The sequence below is a fragment of the Oncorhynchus tshawytscha genome, linkage group LG11 (genome assembly GCF_018296145.1).
Source record: "Oncorhynchus tshawytscha isolate Ot180627B linkage group LG11, Otsh_v2.0, whole genome shotgun sequence".
NCBI classification, from domain to species: domain Eukaryota; kingdom Metazoa; phylum Chordata; class Actinopteri; order Salmoniformes; family Salmonidae; genus Oncorhynchus; species Oncorhynchus tshawytscha.
Window position 1 is genome coordinate 30,663,405 of NC_056439.1, and position 25,362 is coordinate 30,688,766.

The following is a 25,362-nucleotide window of genomic DNA, read 5'->3' on the forward strand; positions in this document are numbered from 1 at the left end:
TGCTGAGATGAGAAGCGTGCGCTCACCTTGATGTAACGAGAGTTGGAATGGAGGAGCTTCCTCACAACCAATAAAAGGAAGTCCAGCTCCTCTGTCCGCTCATGGACCTGAAACATACAGAACCACCCTGCTTACTGACTGGCTCACCCTTGCCATGGTAAAAAGATGTTACTGGCTACTAAGAGACACAATGTACGCCAGATAGGACATCATCATTACTAGTCAAGTCATATCTGTAGACTACTTTGAAATAGTGTCTAGAATTGTTGTTACTTTCGGTACTTCTGTCAAATGTGTCTCACAAACTGTCAGCGCAGCCGATCCCCCTTTAGCAGAGGCGTGCACCATACCTGCGCCACTTACTCATTACTAGTAGCCTGCACTGGGAGTCAGGGTTTGCCTCATGTTAGCTCCCCACTCTTGCTGCACAGAACACTTTACAATGAAGTAAGATACCGGTAGCTCCTCTTCTCTTTTATACAGTGCCCTCAGATAGTATTCACACCCCTTGACTTTTTACACATTTTGTTGTGTTACAGCCTGCATTTTAAATGGATTACATTTAGATTGTTTGCCACTGGCCTCCACACAATATCCCATAATGTGTAAGTGGAATTATGTTTTTTTTTAAAACAATTTTACATATTAATAAAAGATGAAAAGATGAAATGTGTTGAGTCAATACGTATTCAACCCCTTTGTTATGGCAAGCCTAAATAAATGAAGGAGTAAAAATATGCTTAACAAGTCACATAAGTTGCATGGACTCTGTTGTGTGCAATAATAGTGTTTAACATGATTTTTAAATTACTACCCCACACATAACAGATAATTGTAAGGTCCCTCAGTCGAGGAGTGAATTTCAAGCACGGATTCAACCACAAAGACCAGGGAGCTTTTCCAATGCCTCGCAAAGAAGGGCACCTATTGGTAGATGGGTAAAAACAAAAACAGCAGACATTGAATATCCCTTTGAGCATGATGAAGTTATTAATTACACTTTGGATGGCGTATCAATACACCCAGTATCTACAAAGATACAGGTGCTATTCCTAACTCCGTCGCCCAGCGAGGAAGGAAACCGATCAGGGTTTCACCATCAGGCCAATGGTGACTTTAAAAGAATTAGAGTTGAAAGGCTGTGATAGGAGAAAACTGAGGATGGATCAACAACATTGTACTTACTTCACAATACTAACCTAAATGACAGAGTGAAAAGAAGGAAGCCAGTACAGAATAAAAATATTCCAAAACCTGTATCCGGTTTACAATAAGGCACTGAAGTAATACTGCAAAACATTTGGAAAAGACAACTTTTTGTCCTGAATACAAAGCGTTATGTTTGGGGCAAATCCAACGCAACACATTACTCTTCCTTTTTTTCAAGCATCGCGGTGGCTGCATCATGTTATGGGTATGCTTGTCATCGTCAAGGGAGTTGTGGGGGATAAAAGGAAATGGAATAGAGCTAAGCACAGGCAAATCCCAGAGGAAAACTTGGTTCAGCCTGCTTTCCAACAAACACTGGGAAACAAATTCATATTTCAGCAGGACAATTGCCTAAAACAAGGCCAAATAAATATTGCTTACCAAGTTGCTTACCAAGACAACATTGAATGTTCTTAAGTGGCCTAGTTACAGTTTCTACTTAAATTGTCTTAAAAATCTATGGTAAGACTTTCATTGCTAGCTTACAGCTGAAGCTAACATCAATTCATTACCCTTGTACTTTGTTTATAATATGCAAACCATAAAGCTAAATATGCTGATTTCAAAGCTGATTGCCACCAAAAACGTTATTAATTCACTTAAATTGGTCTCTCCGTCACATCTCTCCATCAGCCAAAGATGATCTACTGCCTAAGCATGTGTGAATAGGGCTCTGACGGTTCTTGTTGTTGATCAGTACAATAAAATGAGTCCCAAATGGAAGTGAAACAAATGGTCATCTGCACCCCCATGAAATCAGCCAAAACTAGCTCAAAAACTCAATGCATGCACACAGTCCTATTGAATATGCATTCACCTGTATTGTGAAAAGGCCTAGGATACATCTTGATTTACCATTAAAATAACTGATTACCATTAAGTTGTTAAGTAGTTAGATTGGTAAAAACAAAGTCAAATTGATTGTATGATTGTTTAATTAATGCATATACATGGTCATCTCTGAAAAATGTCAATTTTGTTAGATGATATTGAACTCAAAAGATGCCCAATGATTGAACAGAGCAGTAGATTAGTTTATCTGTCTGGATCGAGTGCCATTTTGTGACTTTGGCTAATATACCTTTTTTTTGTTATCGTTTTAGTATCGTGATACTAAACCTGGTATCAAAGTTAAAATGGCTACTTTGAAATTATGACCAGTCTGAGTGTCAGTTACCTCATCTATGAAGATGTGGGAGTACTCAGTCAGGCTCTTTGCTCCGACCAGTTTCTGCAGCAGCACCCCAGTGGTCATGTAGATGAGTCTTGTGTGTTCAGTGACCATCTTCTCCAGGCCCACCTGAAACAAACAGAGAAACACATTTTCACACACAAGCACATAAACACAAAAATACACAGACCATTAAAGCCTAAAGGCAGACGTGAGGATTCAAAATCTACTGTAGCTGTAGATATTTATCTATCCAGCTATGTGGTGTCAAACATTCTGTTGAACAACTCACCTTCACAACAAATTCAGCACACAACATGACTCTCAGAGATCAGACAAATTGCCCATCCTAACATTTCTTCTCCCTGAGGAGTTGCTCTCATGTCCTGCTACTCAAATCCAAGTACAAACTCAGGCAAGACTTTCACAAAACTCTCAGTAAGAAACGAACGACTGAGATAGAAAGCACTGTAAACATCCATCACACTACCCTTAGGACAGTCAGACAAAGCCGATGCTCAGAGGAATGTACAAAAACAGCCCTCCCTCATGGCAGGAGTGTCATGGGAAGGTCACTGTGAAAGTGGATAATGCTCTGTTACTCTCCATACATCCTCAAGGCCCGGATTCAAGCACTTAGGTGTTCATCAGGTCAGCCCATCACTGTCTCACTCACTGTCTGCCTAACAGTGACATCACCGCTTGTGCAAACCGCAGCAGAGCAGACAGAGGAGGAGCAGGGAGTTATAACTAGACTATGTCTCCTGTTTCAGAGCTGGAAACAGAGCAACTTGGCAGCCTGGAAACAGTTCGGCATGGAAGTGTCCACCCCACTCCTCCCTCTGCAAGAGAAACTTCATATGGGCTTTTTGTACAGAGCTTCATCAAGGGGTAATAATATCGCTGGAGATGCAAGACTCAGTACACTGCCCCTTGTTATGAAACATGAACACGCAATTCTGGTTTCTTGCACCTTTTTCTCCATCTTCTTTCCACGAAGGGATGTGTACGCAAATCAGACTTTGTAACATACTACGCATGGTCATGTGTTTTTTGGGATAGATATATATATATATAATATATACACTGCTCAAAAAAATAAAGGGAACACTAAAATAACACATCCTAGATCTGAATAAATGAAATATTCTTATTAAATACTTTTTTCTTTACATAGTTGAATGTGCTGACAACAAAATCACAAAAATGATCAATGGAAATCAAATTATCAACCCATGGAGGTCTGGATTTGGAGTTACACTCAAAATTAAAGTGGAAAACCACACTACAGGCTGATCCAACTTTGATGTAATGTCCTTAAAACAAGTCAAAATGAGGCTCAGTAGTGTGTGTGGCCTCCACGTGCCTGTATGACCTCCCTACAACGCCTGGGCATGCTCCTGATGAGGTGGCGGATGGTCTCCTGAGGGATCTCCTCACAGACCTGGACTAAAGCATCCGCCAACTCCTGGACAGTCTGTGGTGCAACATGGGTGGTGCAACGTGGTGTTGGTGGATGGAGCGAGACATGATGTCCCAGATGTGCTCAATTGGATTCAGGTCTGGGGAACGGGCGGGCCAGTCCATAGCATCAATGCCTTCCTCTTGCAGGAACTTGAGGTCACCACATGAGGTCTAGCATTGTCTTGCATTAGGAGGAACCCAGGGCCAACCGCACCAGCATATGGTCTCACAAGGGGTCTGAGGATCTCATCTCGGTACCTAATGGCAGTCAGGCTACCTCTGGCGAGCACATGGAGGGCTGTGCGGCCCCCCAATAAAATGCCACCCCACACCATGACTGACCCACCGCCAAACCGCTCATGCTGGAGGATGTTGCAGGCAGCAGAACGTTCTCCACGGCGTCTCCAGACTCTGTCACGTCTGTCACATGTGCTCAGTGTGAACCTGCTTTCATCTGTGAAGAGCACAGGGCGCCAGTGGCGAATTTGCCAATCTTGGTGTTCTCTGGCAAATGCCAAACGTCCTGCACGGTGTTGGGCTGTAAGCACAACCCCCACCTGTGGACGTCGGGCCCTCATGGAGTCTGTTTCTGACCGTTTGAGCAGACACATGCACATTTGTGGCCTGCTGGAGGTAATTTTGCAGGGCTCTGGCAGTGCTCCTCATGCTCTTCCTTGCACAAACGGCGGAGGTAGCGGTCCTGCTGCTGGGTTGTTGCCCTCCTCCACATCTCCTGATGTACTGGCCTGTCTCCTGGTAGCGCCTCCATGCTCTGGACACTACGCTGACAGACACAGCAAACCTTCTTGCCACAGCTCGCATTGATGTTCCGTCCTGGATGAGCTGCACTACATGAGCCACTTGTGTGGGTTGTAGACTCCATCTCATGCTACCACTAGAGTGAAAGCACCGCCAGCATTCAAAAGTGACCAAAACATCAGCCAGGAAGCATAGGAACTGAGAAGTGGTCTGTGGTCCCAACCTGCAGAACCACTCCTTTATTGGGGGTGTCTTGCTAATTGCCTATAATTTCCACCTGTTGACTATTCCATTTGCACAACAGCATGTGAAATGTATTGTCAATCAGTGTTGCTTCCTAAGTGGACAGTTTGATTTCACAGAAGTGTGATTGACTTGGAGTTACATTGTGTTGTTTAAGTGTTCCCTTTATTTTTTTGAGCAGTGTATATAGATATATATAGATATATATAAAAATGGTATCTTCAACAAGGTGTCTGTGAGTCACTAACCTGGTATCCCACCAGACTACCCAGGGTGCACTTGCGCTCTCTGGCAACCCATCGGGCGATGCTGCTGGCGCCTATTTTGCGAGGCTGGGTGACCACGAGGTTACAAGGGGCATTCTTCTCGCTGTAGTAGTCCAGGATGAACTGGGGCAGCAGGGTAGTCTTCCCACTGCCTGTGGCTCCACGGATGATCACCACTGAGTTGTTTTCAATCAGAGAGATGATCTGGAAATACATAAACACAGAACTGCACATCAAACTCAGTAGAAGGAATGAAAGAACATATTGCAGCCATTTAAAGATTAACACAATATATGATTCAACAATCTAAATTATAGTATATAATAAATTATTCTAATCTGTTTTTATATTCACAAAGTCACAATAACATTAACACATTCTGATTTTGCTCTTGTAGGACAATACATGTGAATCTGAGTATGAAATGAAAGTCTGAAAAACACATCTCTTCACCAATGGCCAACTAATGGCCCTACTTGTGTGCATGTGAAGACATTCAGTGGGCAATTCCCCCTCTTGTTGCACTCATGGCTCCATCAGATAGAATCAGAACTCATCTGAAGCACTGTAAAACCTTGAGTGGTGTTATGACCTGAGGAACTGTTGCTGATGACCAAGTCTATGACCTGAAAAAGTCCTGCCATGGCAGGCAGGAGGAACAAAAGCATGCGTGTGTCAGTTTGAATGCGTGCGTGAGGCTACTAAACTATTTTACCTCCTGTCTATTCTTTGTGATGGGCAAGCTGGGGTACTCATAAGTGGTCAATGGAGGTGGAGGTGAACCTAGAGTTGGAGAGATGAGGTAACACAGAAAGGTTTGCTCAATGCCTTTCTTCATCGTTGGGGAACCCAATTGGAAGCCAAATTAATTGTATAACTATAAATGTGTAACTCACTCGCCAAAAAGTCAGGCTTTCCTGTCTTGTTCCTCAGTCCTCCATCTGAGTCATCCCTCTTTGGACTGCCCTGCTGTTGGGAAGCTTTTGCAGGGCTATAAAGAAACATGTGTGTCAAATCAAAAGTCTGACATTTCAGTGTAAACACACACACAAGCAATTAAGCATCAAAGGGAAAAAAGGTAGGTCAAACAAAGCACCCCCCATAGGTCTACTATTAAACAGCAACAGGCTCTTCATGTTCAAATACACAAACCAAAGCCATCTCCAGGGCAACAGGCGTGTGAAGAATCCAGTCTGAAAATGGCTTGGGAAAAACGTGCGTGTTTTGTCTCAGCAAGCACACTAGTAGTGAGTGGTGATAATGTGGCATTGTCACTGTGAATAAGTAACGTTGTGAGTAATGCTAATGAGCCTTCGTCAAGTCAAATAGTTCTCCCCCTTGCTCTTTTTGAACTACTTTCTCCCCTCACATCACCCTCCCTCTCCATCCTCTGCACTGAAATCCCCCTTTCACTACTTGCTCGGTTTCTAACATTCCTCTGTCTCTTACTCGCCCTCCCCTTCATCTCTCCCACTCCTCTCATTCCATGGCTGGGCCAGTCAGGCCTGGGGCAATGTGGCAGGGAGAGCAGTCCCAGTCATCTCAGCTTCTCTCTGGGCAAGATGAAGACTTTATCTACACAGCAGGCAGACACACTGTCAGAGCTGGGAGCAGCTCACACACACACATTTATATGCACACGCGTTGACTGACTTACACACGCACTTCAGCATTTAACCACAAAGCAGCTGACCTTACAACAAAGCAGCACAAAGGAGAGTGAGGTGAAAGGAGAGGAGACAGCACTGAGTCAGAGGAGAACAGTGAGTAACTCTGCTGGAAACAGTCCAGAGGACAGGAGAACAGGAACAAGTGAAGAGGACAATTACGCAGTATAGAGAGGAGAGAAAGAGGACCATTTGATTGCTTACAGACGGATAGCAGAGTCCAGTCAGAACCTCACGGACAGACCCATGGAGACCTCACGGACAGACCCATGGAGACAGAGTCCTGGAGATGGTACTCTGAGACGCCTGCCTTGATCTCCCTAGATCACTCTGTCTACATCTGGCTAATTATTGCAGCATTGAACAGTAAGTACCAACCATGCAATGGCTTTTTTTTCTCTTTTCTTTTCTCACTACATAGGCTATTTGCAATGATCAGAAAGTTCCAACAATAAAAAAAAAAGCACTCATCTAGACAATAGGCACGAATCAGGAATCTCAATTGCATTATTTGAAGAAATTAGCTAGGACAGGCAGGTTTAATAACAAAACAAACTATTTTTCTTGTGCTTTAAGACATTGCTGCCAAGTATACAGCACTGCATGCCCTGTTCACGTAGCATGACCTGTGACGCCAGGCTGTCAAATCTGTGTGTAGCTCAGCTGTGAGGTACAGAGAGAACAATCAGTCTGAGGAGATTACTACACACCCACACCTGGGCATCCTCACCTGAGTGAGAATGCCACTGAAGGCAAATCAAGCACGGATGATGACAGAGTGTCAGGGACCAGGGATCAGCTTGTGTGGAGGTGATCCATTTCTAACTTTCAAAAAAGTTGAGTCTTCAGTCAATAGTACAATTGCAATCCTTTGAATTGTCTGTTAAAACAGATTTTGGGAGAACAGGGGGGTATTCCTTGACACTCATGGCAGCAGTGTCAATACTTTTGCTTCAGATGTAAAAACACTTTTTTCTCTTCTCATTGCAGTAACCACAGCACTCCTCCGCCATGCCCCTGTTCAGCTGGATGAAATGGTTGCGTGCTGAACGAGAAAAGGCGCAGGATGAAGGGGCGTCCACAGGGTTATCACCCAGCTGCACACTGATCAGGGAGCTGCTGTGGCACGTGGAGGAGAGGGAGTGCATGGCACGGGAGGTGGAGCAGGAACACAAGCTGGCCCACAACACCGCGGGATACCCCCACTGGCTACAGAGCTACCCCAGTTTACGCACGCTAATCCCCGCATCGGAGCGCTGCCAGCTGGAGCACTTGTGTGCCCAGATCCACCCTATGCACACCGCTACAGTGCTCTCCAGGTACATCGTACACCACTCTTCATTCAGTACCCTTTTCATATTAGCAAAATGTGTCCAAAATAGCCACTGCCCCCACACCAGGATGACAAAAGGCAAAAGAGACAAGAGTCTCAAAGAGAGGGGGGTAGAGCAAAACTGCCAGGGAAGCCACTTTGTGTTATTGTCACAGAAGTAGGTTACATGGGGTGTGATCATGCAAAGGTGAAGGGGACCCTATGTGGCTGAGCACAGCAAAAACAACCCACAGGGAAAGAGCTTTCCATTAGCAGTATCATATCCCTATTAAAATAAAAACACAAACCCCAACATTTTACAGTGATGGTGACATTTGTATGAACAGACTGAATTTGGTATTTCTGAGGGGCTAACTGAGGAATCCTAATTTAAATAACCTTTAAACCCACCATGGGTCCAGTAAAAATGAATGTAAATTATATTGAACAAAAATGTTAAATGCAACAATTTCAAAGATTTTACTGAGGTACAGTTCATATAAGGAAATCAGTCAATTGACATATATTAATTAGGCCCTACTCTATGGATTTCACAGATAACTTTGATTTTAAAGGTATGGGCATGGATCAGAAAACCAGTCAGTATCTGTTGTGACTTGTGATTTGCCTCATGCAGCACGACACGTCTCCTTCACATAGAGTTGATCAGGCTGATGATTGTGGCCTGTGGAATGTAACAAGATCGCCTGATTATTCCGGGAACATTATTTGGTGTGACTCTTTCACTGCATTTATTTTGTCTTCTTTGCAAAATGTCTTCCTGAAAATTAGAGATTGGAGCGGGCGCATTAACACGACCTCAGCCTTATCACCTCACACAATACATGATACTTTGATGAAATAGTTTCAGCATCATTTGGTCAGCTAGACCTAATGGATAATTGAAAGCCCAAACAGTTTCATTATTATGGATAATGCAGTTTGGGTTAAATAGTTTATTAACCCACTATCTCATTCTCAGGTTCCGTGACGTGCTGGCCAGCAATAAGATCCTGCCCTGGGAGCTTGTGTACGTCTTCAAGCAGGTGCTGAGAGACTTCCTCAACAAAGAGGAAGGGGAAGAAGAGGAGGATCACATGCCGGAGCCAGAACTGCTTGGGCCAATGGAGGCCTGGACAAACAGATACCAAATGAAGCAGGGATTTGTCACACCTACTGTGCCCAACTGTGGTGAGCCCCAGAGAGAAGAGATCCCAACCATCTCTGGCTATGTGGACCGTACCATGAGAGGCTCTTATCCTTTCACTGCCCATAGGGTCTGGGACCTTCCCTACTACTACCCAGTGCCACACAACTCCACAGAAGCCTACAGCACCCCACTGTGAGAGCGGGTGGGGTGGTAAAGTAGTACCCAACTCAAGATCTTACTAGCTTCTATCCTTGTTAGGTCATGACTGAAAGAGTTGTCATCTTAAAAAAATATGTTACAGATTCATTTTAATTAATGGGACTGCAACAAAATCTTGCCCTGGACCAGCACTTGCATGGGGGCAGATTCATACATACAACAATAGATACTGCAAGCTAACTGGACTAGGGGTGCATCTCAATAGACTACTCGGTTACTCTAGCTACTACTGTAACATAGAAAGCTACTTAATTGCACTGGTTTAATAAATCAACCCGTGCCTAGGAATTTTGGCACCTGGCTAGTTAGCTACTTTACTGTGTTAGTATTACTGTAGTAGCTAAATAATGCTCATATTTACTGAAAAGTATGTAGCTAGCTATGTACCTAACTAAAGCAACGTTCCTTTCATATGTTAGCTAGCCAGCCAACAAATGTGAACATGTGTGAAAGTTTAGGTTCCAACCAATTGGCAAAAGATTCCCACCAGATTTTTCTACCAAATTGTCTTGTTGCCGCCAAAAGCCTGTGCGTAATGACGTAGTTCACATACAAATACATTGTGTGGTTCAATTCCCAAGTACCGAATAAAAAATACAAGTGAAATGTGTTTGCATCGCATTGAACTCTACTGATGGTTCTCAAAAAAATCTGGGTTATGTAGCTTGTGTGCCCACTCTGGTATTAACGTGTGCTCTATACAACAGCAGTAGATAACGCTCCAAGAGCGCATGTAATAGCCTACATGTATGAGATTATGGACAAGCGCGGCAGCCAATTATCGATGATCATGTCACCTGAACAAGACCCTCGATATTTATTAAAATGTGCATTAAACGTCATCACGTGACTCCACATTTACTTCGATATGGTTATTCTATCAATATTCGTTTTAAAAAATGTTTCCATCTACATTTCTATCATAATTCAAGTTACAGACAAAAATATCCCACATTGTCCCACAGTTTCCAGAAAATGTTTGTTTCCATCTGGCCTGTCAATGCATTTATTAAATCTGACCTACTTTAATAGCATAGAAATGGTTGGAGTGAAACCTGGTGACTACAGGCAGACTTTGCGGTCTATGGTGCAAGGGAGCATGTGTAAGCTAGCTAACGTTAGCTAGCAATTCCATCTACATTTTGCTAGCTAACGTTAGCTAGCTAGCCAACTGAACTCACCTCTGTATTGATGACTCCTCTAACTTTACTTCTTTTGGAACTTCATCCGTGATTAGAATGTTAGCAAAATGGGTCCCTAATGTAAACCATTCTGTTATCTGTTCTGCAGTTATTGCTTTCTTCATGTTTCATATGTTGTTCACTCCAGAGACCGCTGAAACGTTTTCAAGGCTGGATGTTGCTGTAGAATTCTAAATTAGTTAGTCATCGGTTCAAAGACACGTGACAGTAGTACACCTGCTGACTCTATGTCGGAATCAAACATCCCATCTGGTAGCTAGGGGTACTGTCCTTTCATGCTCCTAATGTAAACTATATTCATTTATTCGATTATATAATTAACATAAACCATATTACCAAGACATTAGAGTAATGAAGGGTAGACAGAACCCATACAAAAGCAGTAGACCCAATAACGGAATTATCTCCACCCATACTATTCTCGGAATTTAGAGAACAAAGGTGAGACTAAATATTAACATTAAAACTAAAATCACATTTTGTTGGTCACACAACTATACAAATAGACAAGATACAGATGTTAGCAAAAACAAAATAGATATGTTGCTAGGAAAACATCCAGAATTTGCCTTTATGAATGATGATCTGATTAAATGTATACACAGTCAATTTACAGTTATAAAATATATTTCATCCAGCATAACAGTTGTTCAATCATGTCACAATCTACCCTACATATGGTATCTGTGATTGATAGCCCCTGTGGTAAATACTAGGGCTGGGCGATGTATGGACCACCAAAATTCATATAATACAATATGAAGGATGATGATGATATAACCATAATTATTAACTGGGTGGTTCGAGCCCTGAATGCTGATTGGCTGAGGTATATCAGACCATAAACCACAGGTATGACAAAACATGTATTTTTACTCAATTATGTTGGCAACCAATTTATAATAGCAATAAGGCACCTCAGGGGTTTAGCCATGGTATATTGGCCATATACCACACCACCTCGGGCCTTATTGCTGAAATGAACATCTGATATGAAGACGTAGCTGAGCCTGTGGCACAGCCTCCCTTTGAATGTGACCCAGGGAGGCTACAGTTGCTGCAGAGAGGTAGTGAAATACTCAAATCCAATGATATGCATATCGCAGTTAGACATATCACAATATACACAATGGATTCCCTGCCCAAGTAGAAATATATTCATACAGAAATCTGAAAAAACATGAAGACATTTTTCTTAGATAATCACAGTATTTGAAACAGGTAATGTACTGTACTGACCAGTTTATCCTATTATGTGATGCAATAACACGGTTATTGGTCAACTTAAAAAAGGGTGAAAAGGTTTTCTGTTTGGGGGACATGTTCACAGTCAACAAGAAATGTTGCGCAGCCAAATAGAATCTCTCCAAGCATTTTCTCAGATACTCATTTCAGATCTGAGGATTTTATTTACCTTGAAAAATTGTGTTTGTTACTAAAAGTCTATAAATGCAGTGAAATGCCCCCTCAGTATTTCACTACTGAGGCCAAGTCTCTTGATGGTAACTATAACACTTACAAAAAGTAAACATGCAGCCAGGTGATGAAATGTTAAATATGATTGTTACCACTTGAAGTTTGGTGTTCTTTGAGCTTGACCAGGTACTCAATCCTCTGCTTATGGTTCTTATGGCCCACAAGCTTGCAGTTCTCCTCAGACAGGTAGGGGACAGGTTTGCCGACATTCAGACATCTCACTAAAATCACCATACATTATCTAGATTCACTACAAAGTGACCCTCTTAAAACAAATCATGGACTAAGACAGCGCCTGATATCATTGCCACGTATGGAGCAGCATGGAGATTGATGCCTCCCATAAAATTATTCAGCCTGTCAACTAGAGCAAGATGCAATTTTATGCATTCCATTTGATAATTTAATTTATTAAAAACTACATACAATTACAATAACCCCAGCAGATCCTGATGCCCTTCTCACCTGAAGCAGTCACTCCTGGTCTCGCTCCTTCCGGCTCACCTCTAGGCAGCGGTCCCTCAGCTCCTGGACACTGGTCTGAGACTGGGCCAACAGCAATTCCTGACTCTTCAGTCTAATCATCACAAACAAACAAAAAAATACTGGGAAAAAAATGAATTTGCATACACACTACACAAGTATATTCCACATAGAATCTGTGTGATAAGAGAACAAAGTGTTATTTGCATACCTTTCCTGAGCCTCAGTGAGCCCCTGTATGACTATTCTCTACAAATTAAAGGAAATTAAGAAATATGAAAAAGCACCTATTACAAATAATGGTATTTTCAAATGACTAAAACTACATTTTCAGGTGAACAGGGGAGTTGAGTGATTGATACACAGACCATTGCACTCCTCTCCTCCTGCAGCTCTCTCAAGACGTTCTGATGAATGGCCTCATTTAAAACATCCCTGTCAATTAAAATATATACATCAGACACTTCACAAATCAACAGCCTGATAACGCTTGGGTTGCAAAAATCCATCGGTAAAAATTAGATTTGAATGGACTAACCCATTTGTGCTCCCATTCTGAGCCAGTTGGTTCTGCTTGGCGTAGAGCTCGTCAAAAACAGCTTGAATCTCCATTCGCACCATTTCCTTCTCATTCAGCTGACCCTGTGGGAAATCATCACAGACTAGTTAAACACCATATGTGTTATATCAATGTGTTAATTAAGTGTCTCAAGATTGGATGTTTAGCATTCATCATGACATGCAGTAAACAAACCACACCTTGAGCTTCTGGATCTCCTCGTTCTTGGCAGCCCTTTCATAGCTAAGCTCAGTGAGGGGCACCTCCATAGTCATCATGGAGGAGCGTCGGCTCTCCAGCTCGATAACCTGTGGAAGCACTTTAGGGATGACGGATGACTGTGGAACATGATTGGCACTCTCACCTCTGACAGTCCTCTCAACCGCCTCTTGCTGTTGTTTTAACTGGTGAAAAGCAGGTAGGGAAATCACATAAACAGAGATAATTGTACAATCTATTTTGTTTGGTCTAAAATCGGACATTTTCCATGCTACTGTAGCCCTTGATTTATTTTCAGTGGCTCTTTAATGTGCATAGGAAAAAAATGGCCTGGTACCTTCCCCTGGAGAGTGGTAGCCTCCTTCTGGGCAGTCTGATACTGTGAAGCTTGGAGAAGACCTGCCTGCTCATCTAAAACCTTGGTGAGTCGCTCCACCTCTTTAGTGGCATAGACCAACTACTCCTGTAACACCTCCACCTGAGGACAAAACATCCATCCAGACGTTGTCATAATGGTGGAATTCAGTCATACAAAAAGTCTGGGTGGCCATTTGATTAATTGTTCAGCAGTCTTATGGCTTGGGGGTAGAAGGTGTTTAGGAGCCTCTTGGACCTATACTTGGCATCCCCGTACCGCTTGCCATGCGGTAGCAGAGAGACCAGTCTATGACTTGGGGTTGAGGTTGAAAATGTCAGTGAAGATACTTGACAGGTGGTCCGCGCATACTCTGAGTCCACGTCCTGGTCTGGCCCCGCGGCCTTGTGAATGTTCACCTGTTTAAAAGTCTTGCTCACATCGGCTAAGGAGAGCATGGTCACACCATCGTCTGGAACAGCTGGTGCTCTCATGCATGCTTCAGTGTTGCTTGGCTCGAAGCGAGCATAAAAATACATTTAGCCCGTCTGATAGGCTCACGTCACTGGGCAACTCGCATCAAAGCTCAAGATGCCGCTAGTTGTTATGCTTAAAATTAACTCCAACTCTTACCTCTCTGATTAGAAGCTACCTTCCTTTCTGCTGCTTCTCTCAGGTCCTGGAGCTCTGCTTGCATCCTGGAGTTGTGTTCCTTGAGCTCCTCTCTCTCGGCATTGTACATATCCTATAAGAACAAACCAGGTAAAAAATAAATACATTGGTAAACTACAGCAAAAAAATGTAAGTATACAAGTTAAAAATGATAATGAATTAAGAGGTACACAAATGACTTGAGTCAGTACCGTAAGGTCCTTGACACCTGCAGACAGCATGGCAAGGCCCTGATCCTTCTGGCCCAGCTTACTGCAGAGGTCCCTAGCCTGGTTGATCAGCTCCAGGACAAACAGCACAAAACAAGAGACTTCTGAGATTAGATGTATCAAATACATGCAAACTGAATTATATCCCCAAATAATAGTAATTAATGGCAGGTAATTTAAGTGAGCAGACATACTTTTTCTCAAGGCTGGATATGGTCCCATTGGCAGTTGTCAGATTTGGTTCAAGGCTTGCCATATTAGAAGTCTTTCAAAGTAAAAATACAAACAAAGACCGGGCCAATTACAGTTGATTGGCGATTAAGATCCAATTATGTCAAATAGTTTACCTGTATTTGACAAAACTAAAAACACATACTAGTGATAACAATTTCTAAGAAATATAAATAAAACACTACATTAACCACCATGTACACAATAACAATGAATGAATGACAGGTTTGTTTTTGTTTTTGTGTAGTCCAGTCAGACACTTGCTTCTTTAGCACTACATTCTGCTCCATATTCTGAACAAGCTCTCTGGGGAGAAACAAATCAAACATGTCAACAAAACATTTAAAATACACTTCAAAAAGGTCTCATCATGCACAAATAGAAAATATGCCTTTATACAACTCACTCTAAAGTGCTCTCTCTAGCCTCTCTCAAATGGGGGGTCATATTGGTTTGTGTGTTCTTTCAGACTGAAGAGCTTTTGTCAATTCCTACAATTCAACCATCATATTCATCAATAAAAACTAATCACACTCAATCCTCCATAGGGGTTAAACTGTAATGTCATACAAATGAGACAGGTAGGCTCTGAATGTCCTTAACAGAGAAGCGGGCTTGGTTGGTTTAAAAAGGAGCTGACTGACAGTGATTTGGGCCTGCTGAGCTATGATGTCCTGCTGGTTGTCCTCTAGCTGCTGCCTGGACTGGTCTGCCTCAAACTTGGCCTCGGCATGGATCTGGTCAAAGGCATCCTGCAGGGACCGCTGCAGCTCCAGGGGCTGCTCCCACTCCCACCTAAAGGAGAGCGAGAGAGAAAATGTGAGGGGGTGAGATGAGTCTGCAAACTATTATGGTGAAAGTAAAATTGTGTCTGGGTAGAGAGAGCCAGAGCTAGCTGCTCCTTCAGCTTTTTCACCTCAACCTGTAGCTGCCTCACGTTCCCATGCATGTCTTCGTTGATCAGGGCCTGATAAAGCACAAGGAATCACATGAGGAGATGCTCACTAAACAACCACAGATACAGTTTCTATTACAATCAGTATCACAGTATCATGGTGGCAGATAGCCTAGTGGTTAAGAATATTGGGACAGTAACTGAAAGGCCACTGGTTCGAATCCCAGAGACGGCAAGGTGGCGAAATCTGTCTTTCTAACCCTTGAGCAATGCAGTTAACCCCAAACAATGACTGCTCATGGGTGCCAATTACGTAGATTAAGGCAGCCCCCCACATCTCTAAGATTCAGAGTGGTTGGGTTAAATATGCAGAAGACACATTTTGGTTGAATTAATTCAGTTGTGCAACTGACTAGGTTTCCCCTTTCCCCTCCTGTATGGAGAAAAGTTTTAGTAGCATATTTAATAACTATTGCGTCAGAGTGGTTGGGTTAAATATGCAGAAGACACATTTTGGTTGAATTAATTCAGTTGTGCAACTGACTAGGTTTCCCCTTTCCCCTCCTGTATGGAGAAAAGTTTTAGTAGCATATTTAATAACTATTGCGATAAACCCAACTTTGCATACGAACCTTGTTTTGATTTCAGTTTCCCCAAAGCACTTGGGTGCACATTGGCTATAATCTAGGTCTTAGCATTACATCCAAGAGAGTCCTGCAGGAAAATAGTTGTTATGTTAGCACACAACAGGAACGCCAAGAAAGCAAGAGCTTTTTAGAATCAATTTACCCAAAGCAAGAAGGGGAGTTTGAAGTCCCTGTAGCAGATATGCCTGCTCTTCCCATTGGACTCATCCACCAGTGCCATGATCACGAGGGAGTGGTTGATGCTGCTTGCCTCCTGAAAGAGGAGAAAAGAGGGGGTTGATCTCAGAGGAGTGATAAAAATATAACAAATGAGTGTACACAACAGATTCACGGTGGAATTTAGCCTTCTTAAGGGTTTGTTGTGTGCTGTGAATGTTCAGTCAGCGGACAGTACTCCTGCATCACCTTGAGTCTGGAACCCTCTCTCTGTGTGTGTGTGTGTGTGTGTGTGTGTGTGTGTGTGTGTGTGTGTGTGTGTGTGTGTGTGTGTGTGTGTGTGTGTGTGTGTGTGTGTGTGTGTGTGTGTGTGTGTGCGTGCGTGCGTGCGTGTGTTTGTGTGTGTGTGTGTGTGCGCGTGCATGCGTGTGTGTGTGTGCCTCTCTCTCTGCCTCTCCAACCCAGCCAGGTCCACCAAGTTCAGCTGGGATGTGCGGATGTTCACCACCTCCAGCAGCCTCCTTGGACTGCAGAGTCATGGTGAAGCCTGCATAGGACCGCGATGACTCCCTGTTCATGGAGATAGAAGCCACACGCCTATTACACCAGCCTATTGATAGCACCTGAGAGGGAAGCAGGAGAAACAAATTCAACGCCAACAGTTCAACGTCAGTCAAATCAATCCTACACAATAAATTAAGCGAGTATAATTTACGCTATGACAAAAGCAAGTCATTGGATCAATCACATGAAATGATTTAGTACCTGGTAAGCTTCAGCAGCTGAAGTGACAAAATGTTCTACAGCCCCTTCCACAAACACCCGCTTCTTGATGTTCTCTCTGAGGAACAGGTTGGCTGAAGCGCTGTCCAGCAGATCATAAACCTGCTCGTTGTAGATCTCAATGAAGGAGCAATTGCACAGGAAGCTCTTGGCATTTCCAGACTGTCAGGAAAAACAAGGTTCATTAAATCATCAATCTGAGAGAACCGATAAAACAAAATCACTGGCACTTCTCATATTTCAATGTCAGTTACTTTCTGCTCACCCTTTCAACCTCCTTGCTGATGAGGAACAACAGGTACTCAAAACATAGAGGGATAATCCCCCCTCCCCTGTTGGTCATCAGTGAAGTTGTCGAAATCAGACAGACCTCAGGAATACAGAATCCTGTTGCACACAGAGGGAGGAGACAGAATAAATGAATCAATTAAAATGTAGCTTGGTTTGACTTAAACCTCTATCCACTGATGTGTGAATTACTCCAGGTTACAGCAACTGTAACAGTCTGTCCACCAAAACAGACCTGAGTGACGTCCACATCAGCAACATGCTCATAGGTGAATGTCCGCGCAACGGCTTGATGTGCAGGCAGATGGTGTTCGGAGAGGTGACAGAGACCTTGGTATCCATCAGTGGTTAGGCTGGTCCCATGGATCAGAGGTCTCACCCGCACAAACACTTTAATCGAGTCAGTGTCACCACTACATTGCAGAACACAAACATTAAAGGGTTAGCCTTTAATGTTTGGCTGCCAGTTTCTACTTCTGGCTGCCAGTTTCTACTTTCTTGCCAACTTCTTCTAGAATTGTCATGACAAACATGAGCCACTAGCAGTATTTCTGTACAGCACTTTGAGATATCAGCTGATGTACGAAGGGCTATATAAATACATTTGATTTGATTTGATAAGTTTCCAAATGAAGCAGGGCAACTCATGTCAGTATGTGTAGAGTGAGTCAAGTTATTATTAATTTGAAGACAATGGCCAGCTCTTGTGAGAAATTAGCAATAACATTAAGCCACATTACCTGTTACTTGGTCATGCTACATTGAGCAACTGCCAGATTTTGAATCTGATAACAGAGACGTATACAGTGAGTTCCAAAAGTACTGGGACAGTGACACTTCTTGTTGTTTTGGCTCTGTACTCCAGCACCTTGGAATTGAAATGATACAATGACTGAGGTTTTGTACCATTTAGAAATGATTGGTAAATAATGTATTGTCATTTGAGTCACTTTTATTGTTAAAAAGATTAGGATATGTTTCTAAACACTTCTACATTAATGTGGATGCTACCATGATTACAGATAATCCTTAATGAATTGTGAATAACGATGAGTGAGAACTTTACAGGCATAAATATCATACCACCCCAAAAATGCTAACCTCCCGTCATTGAAATGGCATCTATACTAGTAACTTACTCAATAATCATTATTCACAATTAATTCAAGACTGTTTAAGTGTTTAGAAATCCTATTCTTATTTACAATAAAAGTGACTCAAATGGCAATACATTATTTACCAATCATTTCTAAAGGGCACAAAATAATCTGTAACAACCAAAACAAACAGCAAATGCATTCAACAAGTTTGTAGCATCTCAAGCCTGATGTAATCATAGAGTGCTAGGAATATGGGACCGAATACTAAACTTTTGACTACTTTAATACACACAAGTGAATTTATCCCAATACTTTTGGTCCTCTAAAAATAGGGAGACTAGCTATGTACAAAAAGTGCTGTAATTTCTAAACAGTTCCCCGATATGGATGAATATATCCTCAAATTTAACCTCAGTCATTTTATAGTTAGTTATACAACGGGTGGTTCTAATCCTAAATGCTGATTGGTTAAATCCCCATTCCAGCCATCGTCTATTCCACAAGTTACCACATGCTAAATGTATGAAGTTAATGCCTATTTAGTCTGTTCCATCTGACTGCACAATCCACTGTCTCATCAGCCCAGCCAGGCAATTTATAAACTTGATCTCCAGTATAAAAAGCATTTAGACATTTAAGTGATAATACCCGAGAAGCCGGTGTTTGGAGGATATAGTGGCACGGAGGCTGGAGACAAGTCGAGGGCTGGCAAACCATGCCAATATGTCCTCCAAACACCGGCTTCGAGGACATTGCCACTTTTATAAAACGGGTTACCAACATATTAAAAATTATTATCATTATTATCATTAAAAACGTTATTTTGATTCATTTATTCACACAATTCCATTCTTCCACCAAAGACGCTGGTCGAGGAGGCTATTTTTCCAAGATTAAGGGTGGAACACAGCCAGTTGAATAAATCCTTAAATGTGATAGGAAAGCATCCAATGCGAAAGTGTGATTATTGCCAGGAAACAGAGACCATGGAGCATGTACTGCTACAGTCTGGGCAGTATCAGAGGGAAAGAGAGAGGCTGAGATCTAAACATCCTCTCACTGTCAACTGCGTTTATCTTATGTGTAAATATTTGTATGAACATAACAAGATTCAACAACTGAGACATAAACTGAACAAGTTCCACAGACATGTGACTAATAGAAATGGAATAATGTGTCCCTGAACAAAGGGGGGGGGGCAAAATCAAAAGTATCTGGTGTGGCCACCAGCTGCATTAAGTACTGCAGTGCATCTCCTCCTCATGTACTGCACCAAATTTGCCAGTTGTTGCTGTGAGATTTTACCCCAATCTTCCACCAAGGCACCTGCAAGTTCCCGGAGATTTCTGGGGGGAATGACCCTAGGTCTCACCCTCTGATCCAACAGGTCCCAGACGTGCTCAATGGAATTGAGATCCGGGCTCTTCGCTGGCCATGGCAGAACACTGACATTCCTTTCTTGCAGGAAATCACGCACAGAACGAGCAGTATGGCTTGTGGCATTGTCATGCTGGAGGGTTATGTCAGGATGAGCCTGCAGGAAGGGTACCACATGAGGGAGGAGGATGTCTTCCCTGTAATGCACACCGTTGAGATTGCCGGCAATGACAACAAGCTCAGTCCGATGATGCTGTGACACACCGCCCCAGACCATGACGGACCCTCAGCCTCCGCTCCAGAGTACAGGCCTCGGTGTAACGCTCATTCCTTCGACGATCAACACAAATCCGACCATCACCCCAAGTGAGACAAAACTACGACTCATCAGTGAAGAACACTTTTTGCCAGTCCTGTCTGGTAGCAACGGGGGGTTTGTGCACTTAGGTGACAATGTCTGGTGAGGACTTGCCTTACAACAGGCCTACAAGCCCTCAGTCCAGCCTCTCTCAGCCTATTGCGGACAGTCTGAGCACTGGTGTAGGGATTGTGCGTTCCTGGTGTAATTCGGGCAGTTGTTGCCATCCTGTACCTGTCCCACAGGTGTGATGTTCGGATGTACCGATCCTGTGCAGGTGTTGTTACACATGGTCTGCCACTGCGAGGATGATCAGCTCTCCGTCCCGTCTCCCTGTAGCGCTGTCTTAGGCATCTCAAAGTACGGACATTGCAATTTATTGCCCTGGCCACATCTGCAGTCCTCATGCCTCCTTGCAGCATGCCAAAGGCACGTTTTCGCAGATGAGCAGGGACCCTGGGCATCTTTCTTTTGGTGTTTTTCAGAGTCAGTAGAAAGGCCTCTTTAGTGTCCTAAGTTTTCAGAAACTGTGACCTTAATTGCCTACAATCTGTAAGCTGTTAGTGTCTTAACGACCGTTCCACAGGATGTTCATTAATTGTTTATGGTTCATTGAACAAGTATAGGAAACTGTGTTTAAACCCTTTACAATGAAGACCTGTGAAGTTATTTGGATTTTTACGAATAATCTTTGAAAGACAGGGTCCTGAAAAAGGGACGTTTCTTTTTTTGCTGAGTTTAGTATGAAGGAGAAGGGGATACAGAAAATTAGTTTAAAGAGTATATTGAGTAGAACGTCATTCGAAATAGTCTCAAATGTGTTATCTTTTTTTAAGAGCAACTTGGCTGGCAGGTAGAATTTCGTTTCTCCCTGTCTCTGGCCCACCCTCCAGTACAGTACACCAGAACGTTGGATGCCAACCGCCGATAAACCCCACCCAAGAAGAAGAAGCCAGCTGGTCGTTCAGTCTTTTATGCGTATATACATATGTACAAAACCAAGGTTGCCAGGTGCACTGTGTTTCCTCCGACACATTGGTGCGGCTGGCTTCCGGGTTGGATGCTGTATTATATGCTGTATCCGCGCTGTATTAAGAAGCAGTGCAGCTTGGTTGGGTTGTGTATCGGAGGACGCATGACTTTCAACCTTCGTCTCTCCCAAGCCCGTACGGGAGTTGCAGCGATGAGACAAGATTGTAACTACTAACAATTGGATACCACGGAATTGGGGAGAAAAAGGGGTAAATAAAAAATCATAAATAAAAAAAGGTAAGTCTTTTGCAGTCTTTCCAGCTTCTGTTTGAAGTGATTGTGTTATCTGTGTTGTTGGCCAGCTCCAATGAACAAGTGTCCTAACCAGGGCACATTTTCAATCCCAGGCAAAATCGCACCTCATTACCTCATTGTTATGGATGTATAGAAAATAAATATCACTGAAAACATTCAGAACGACTGGGTTGTGTCCATAGATACAGAACACAATGTCACGTTCTGACCTTTATTTCCTTTGTTTTGTCATTATTTAGTATGGTCAGGACGTGAGTTGGGGTGGGCAGTCTATGTTTGTTTTTCTATGATTTGGGTATTTCTATGTTTCGGCCAAGTATGGTTCTCAATCAGAAGCAGGTGCCATTAGTTGTCTCTGATTGAGAATCATACTTAGGTAGCCTGGGTTGCACTGTTTGTTTGTGGGTGATTGTCTATGTTGATGGCTTGTTCCAGCGCAGCTCGCAATAGCTTCACGGTTGTTATTTTGTTTACCGTTTTTGTATAGTGTTTCAGTGTTTTCTTTATTAAAATTCATGATGAACACATATCACGCCGCATTTTGGTCCTCCGATCCTTCTCGTCTCTCCTCTTCAGAAGAAGAGGAGGACGACCGTGACACACAAAGACTGAACAGACTTGACTGGGTCGCGTTTCTGGCAACCGAACTGATAGAACGAATGACCAGCCGACTTGGGTAGCAACCTTAGATTTGTGTCGGGACTATATCTTGTGGAAGGATGAAATAGAATCAATAAATTCAACTAAAATAATGTTAATGGAAAATATGTCCATCATTATTTGAATATGTTGGTAACCCATTGTATAAAAGTTATAATGCCCTCGAAGCCGGTGTTGCCTACACATATCCTCATATTCAGCCAAACCAATAGCTAGCTAACTGTTAGTATAAACAAAAGTTCACATGAAAATTTGAACGTTTAGGTGACCAAACCTTTCCCTTCGTATTCATTTTGCTTTGTTGCAACCTAATGTCAAAACTCTGTGATAGTGTAGCTACATCTACATAAATCCATCTTTGACTTTGGCGGGTTCGACCATCTTCTGTGGGTTTTATGGAGGACTAAAACCCCCAAAGGTGTAACGTTATTGCCGCCACCAACTGGAAAGGTTGAAACCCAAAAAAATAAACAAATAAAAATACATAGGTAATAGTGAAACCAACTTAATCCACCCTAATAAAAATAGTATATTGCCAAAACAAACAAAACTCCCACTTTTTCCTTTAATTCTCCATATCTCCCTTCTCAGGCTCTAGGACCTGGACGGGATGAGGTCAATATCCTTCCAGGATACCTGGCCCAGGTCAATTAGAGAGGCCTGCTTGCAGCGGTGTTTCAGCGAATGTTTGACAGTGATGAGGGGTGGTCGTTTGACCGCAAACCCATAGCGGATGCAGGCAATGAGGCAGGGATTGCTGAGATCCTGATTGAAAACAGCAGAAGTGTATTTGGAGGGCAAGTTAGTCAGGATAATATCTATGAGGGTGCCCATGTTTACGGATTTAGGGTTGTACCTGGTGGTTTCCTTGATAATTTGTGTGAGATTGAGGGCATCTAGTTTAGATTGTAGGACTGCCGGGGTGTTAAGCATATCCCAGTTTAGGTCATCTAACAGACTGAACTCTGAAGATAGATGGGGGGCAATCAATTCACACATGGTATCCAGGGCACAGCTGGGAGCTGAGGTGGGTCTATAACAGGCAGCAACAGTGAGAGACTTATTTCTGGAGAGATTCATTTTTTAAATTAGAAGCTCGAACTGTTTGGGCATAGACCTGGAAAGTATGACAGAACTTTGCAGGCTAACTCCTCCCCCTTTGACAGTTCTATCTTGATGGAAAATGTTGTAGTTGGGGATGGAAATCTCAGAATTTTAGGTGGCCTTACTAAGCCAGGATTCAGACACGGCAAGGACAACATCAGGGTTGGCGGAGTGTGTGAAAGCAGTGAGTAAAACAAACTTAGGGAGGAGGCTTCTGATGTTAACATGCATGAAACCAAGGCTTTTACGGTTACAGAAGTCAACAAATGAGAGCGCCTGGGGACATGCAGGGCCTGGGTTAACCTCCACATCACCTGAGGAACAGAGGACTAGTAGGGTGAGGGTACAGCTAAAGGCTATCAAAACTGGTCGTCTAGTGCATTGGGGACAGAGAATAAAAGGAGCCGATTTCTGGGCGTGGTAGAATAGATTCAGGGCATAATGTACTGACGGGAATGGTAGGGTGCGGGTACAGTGGAGGTAAACCCAGGCATTGAGTGATGATGAGAGAGGTTGCATCTCTGGAGGCACTCGTTATGCTAGGTGAGGTCACTGCATGTGTGGGAGGTGGGACAAAAGAGGTATCTGAGGCATATTGAGTGGGGCTAGGGGCTCCGCAGTAGAATAAAACAATGATAACTACCCTAAACAACAGTATACAAGGCATATTGACATTAGAGAGAGGCATAAAGCAATCACAGGTGTTGATTGGGAGAGCTAGCTAAGAAAAGAGCAGGTAAGACAACAACAACAGGTAAAATGGCGATGAATGCGCAGAGAGGGTCAGTTAACTACACACAGGGCCTGAGTTCGAAGCAGGGGCCGACAGATAAACAAAATGGAGTACCGTGATTAATGAACAGTCTAGCAGGCATCAGCTATGTAGCCAACTGATTAGGGTCCAGTGAACAGCAATAGATGAAACAGGGAAGCCGTTAGGTAGTCGTTACTACGCTAGCAAGCGGGAAACACGGCGTACATAAAGATAGCAGGCCGGGGCTAGCAGAAGCGTTTTTACCAATGTCCGGTAAAGGCCAGTTGAGGGCACAATGGACGGAATTATGGCGGCAGACCAGTCGTGATGGATCGGTGGGGCTTCGTGTCGACAAAGGGTCCAGGCCAATTGGCAAAAGAGGTATTGTAGCTGGAGTAATTTAGTTTGCTAGCCGGGAGATGCGCCTGGCTCGAGGCTAACTGGTGCAATCTTAAATAAGCATGCCCCTTTCAAAAAATGTAGAACTAAGAACAGTTATAGTCCTTGGTTCACTCCAGACCTGACAGCCCTCGACTAGCACAAAAACATCCTGTGGCGGACTGCACTAGCATTGAATAGTCCCTGCGACCTCCACTGTACCCACACCCTACCATTCCAGTCAGTAGAAGATGCCTGGTCATTCTTTAAAAGTAATTTCCTGGACTCCCGGGTGGCGCAGTGGTCTAAGGCACTGCATCGCATTGCTAGCTGTGCCACCAGAGACACGCACAGTCAGTTAGGAAAGCAAAGGCTAGCTTTTTCAAACAGAAATTTGCATCCTGTAGGTCTAACTCCAAAACTAAAGTCCATGGAGAATAAGAGAACCTCCTCCCAGCTGCCCACTGCACCGAGGCTAGGAAACACTGTCACCACCGATAAATCCACGATAATTGAGAATTTCAATAAGCATTTCTCTACGACTGGCCATGCTTTCCTCCTGGCTACCCCAACCCCGGCCAACACCTCCGCACCCCCCCGCAACTACTTGCCCAAGCCTCCCCAGCTTCTCCTTCACCCAAATCCAGATAGCAGATGAAACAGCTGCAAAACCTTGACCCTCACAAATCAGATGGGCTAGACAATCTGG

The 25,362-nt window shown here is 43.3% G+C and overlaps 2 protein-coding genes across 2 annotated transcripts in view; one reads left to right on the forward strand and one right to left on the reverse strand.

Annotated features, from left to right (window-relative positions):
- tdrd9 (tudor domain containing 9) overlaps nucleotides 1–10,916 on the reverse strand; it is a 28,623-nt gene extending 17,707 nt beyond the window's left edge. The window contains exons 1-6 of the mRNA XM_024437283.2: nucleotides 10,642–10,916; nucleotides 6,009–6,103; nucleotides 5,828–5,895; nucleotides 5,095–5,316; nucleotides 2,387–2,509; nucleotides 27–107 (exon numbers count right to left, since the gene is read on the reverse strand). Of these exons, the coding sequence (XP_024293051.1) occupies nucleotides 27–107; nucleotides 2,387–2,509; nucleotides 5,095–5,316; nucleotides 5,828–5,895; nucleotides 6,009–6,103; nucleotides 10,642–10,766 (714 nt within the window). The 5' untranslated portion in view covers nucleotides 10,767–10,916. The remainder of the gene's footprint in view (nucleotides 1–26; nucleotides 108–2,386; nucleotides 2,510–5,094; nucleotides 5,317–5,827; nucleotides 5,896–6,008; nucleotides 6,104–10,641) is intronic.
- On the forward strand, nucleotides 6,645–10,239 carry LOC112261719 (protein RD3-like). Its single transcript, XM_024437303.2, has 3 exons — nucleotides 6,645–7,145; nucleotides 7,770–8,098; nucleotides 9,074–10,239. Exons 2-3 carry the CDS (start codon nucleotides 7,791–7,793, stop codon nucleotides 9,435–9,437), a joined length of 672 nt encoding a protein of 223 aa, XP_024293071.1. The 5' UTR covers nucleotides 6,645–7,145; nucleotides 7,770–7,790; the 3' UTR covers nucleotides 9,438–10,239.
- Nucleotides 10,917–25,362: the final 14,446 nt, after the last annotated feature.

Bases quoted from the DNA above. Each gene is read 5' to 3' on its own strand.
- LOC112261719 (XM_024437303.2), top strand. From the start codon at position 7,791: ATGCCCCTGTTCAGCTGGATGAAATGGTTGCGTGCTGAACGAGAAAAG. The intron at 8,099-9,073 runs GTACATCGTACA...TCTCATTCTCAG, and splicing joins ACCGCTACAGTGCTCTCCAG to GTTCCGTGACGTGCTGGCCA.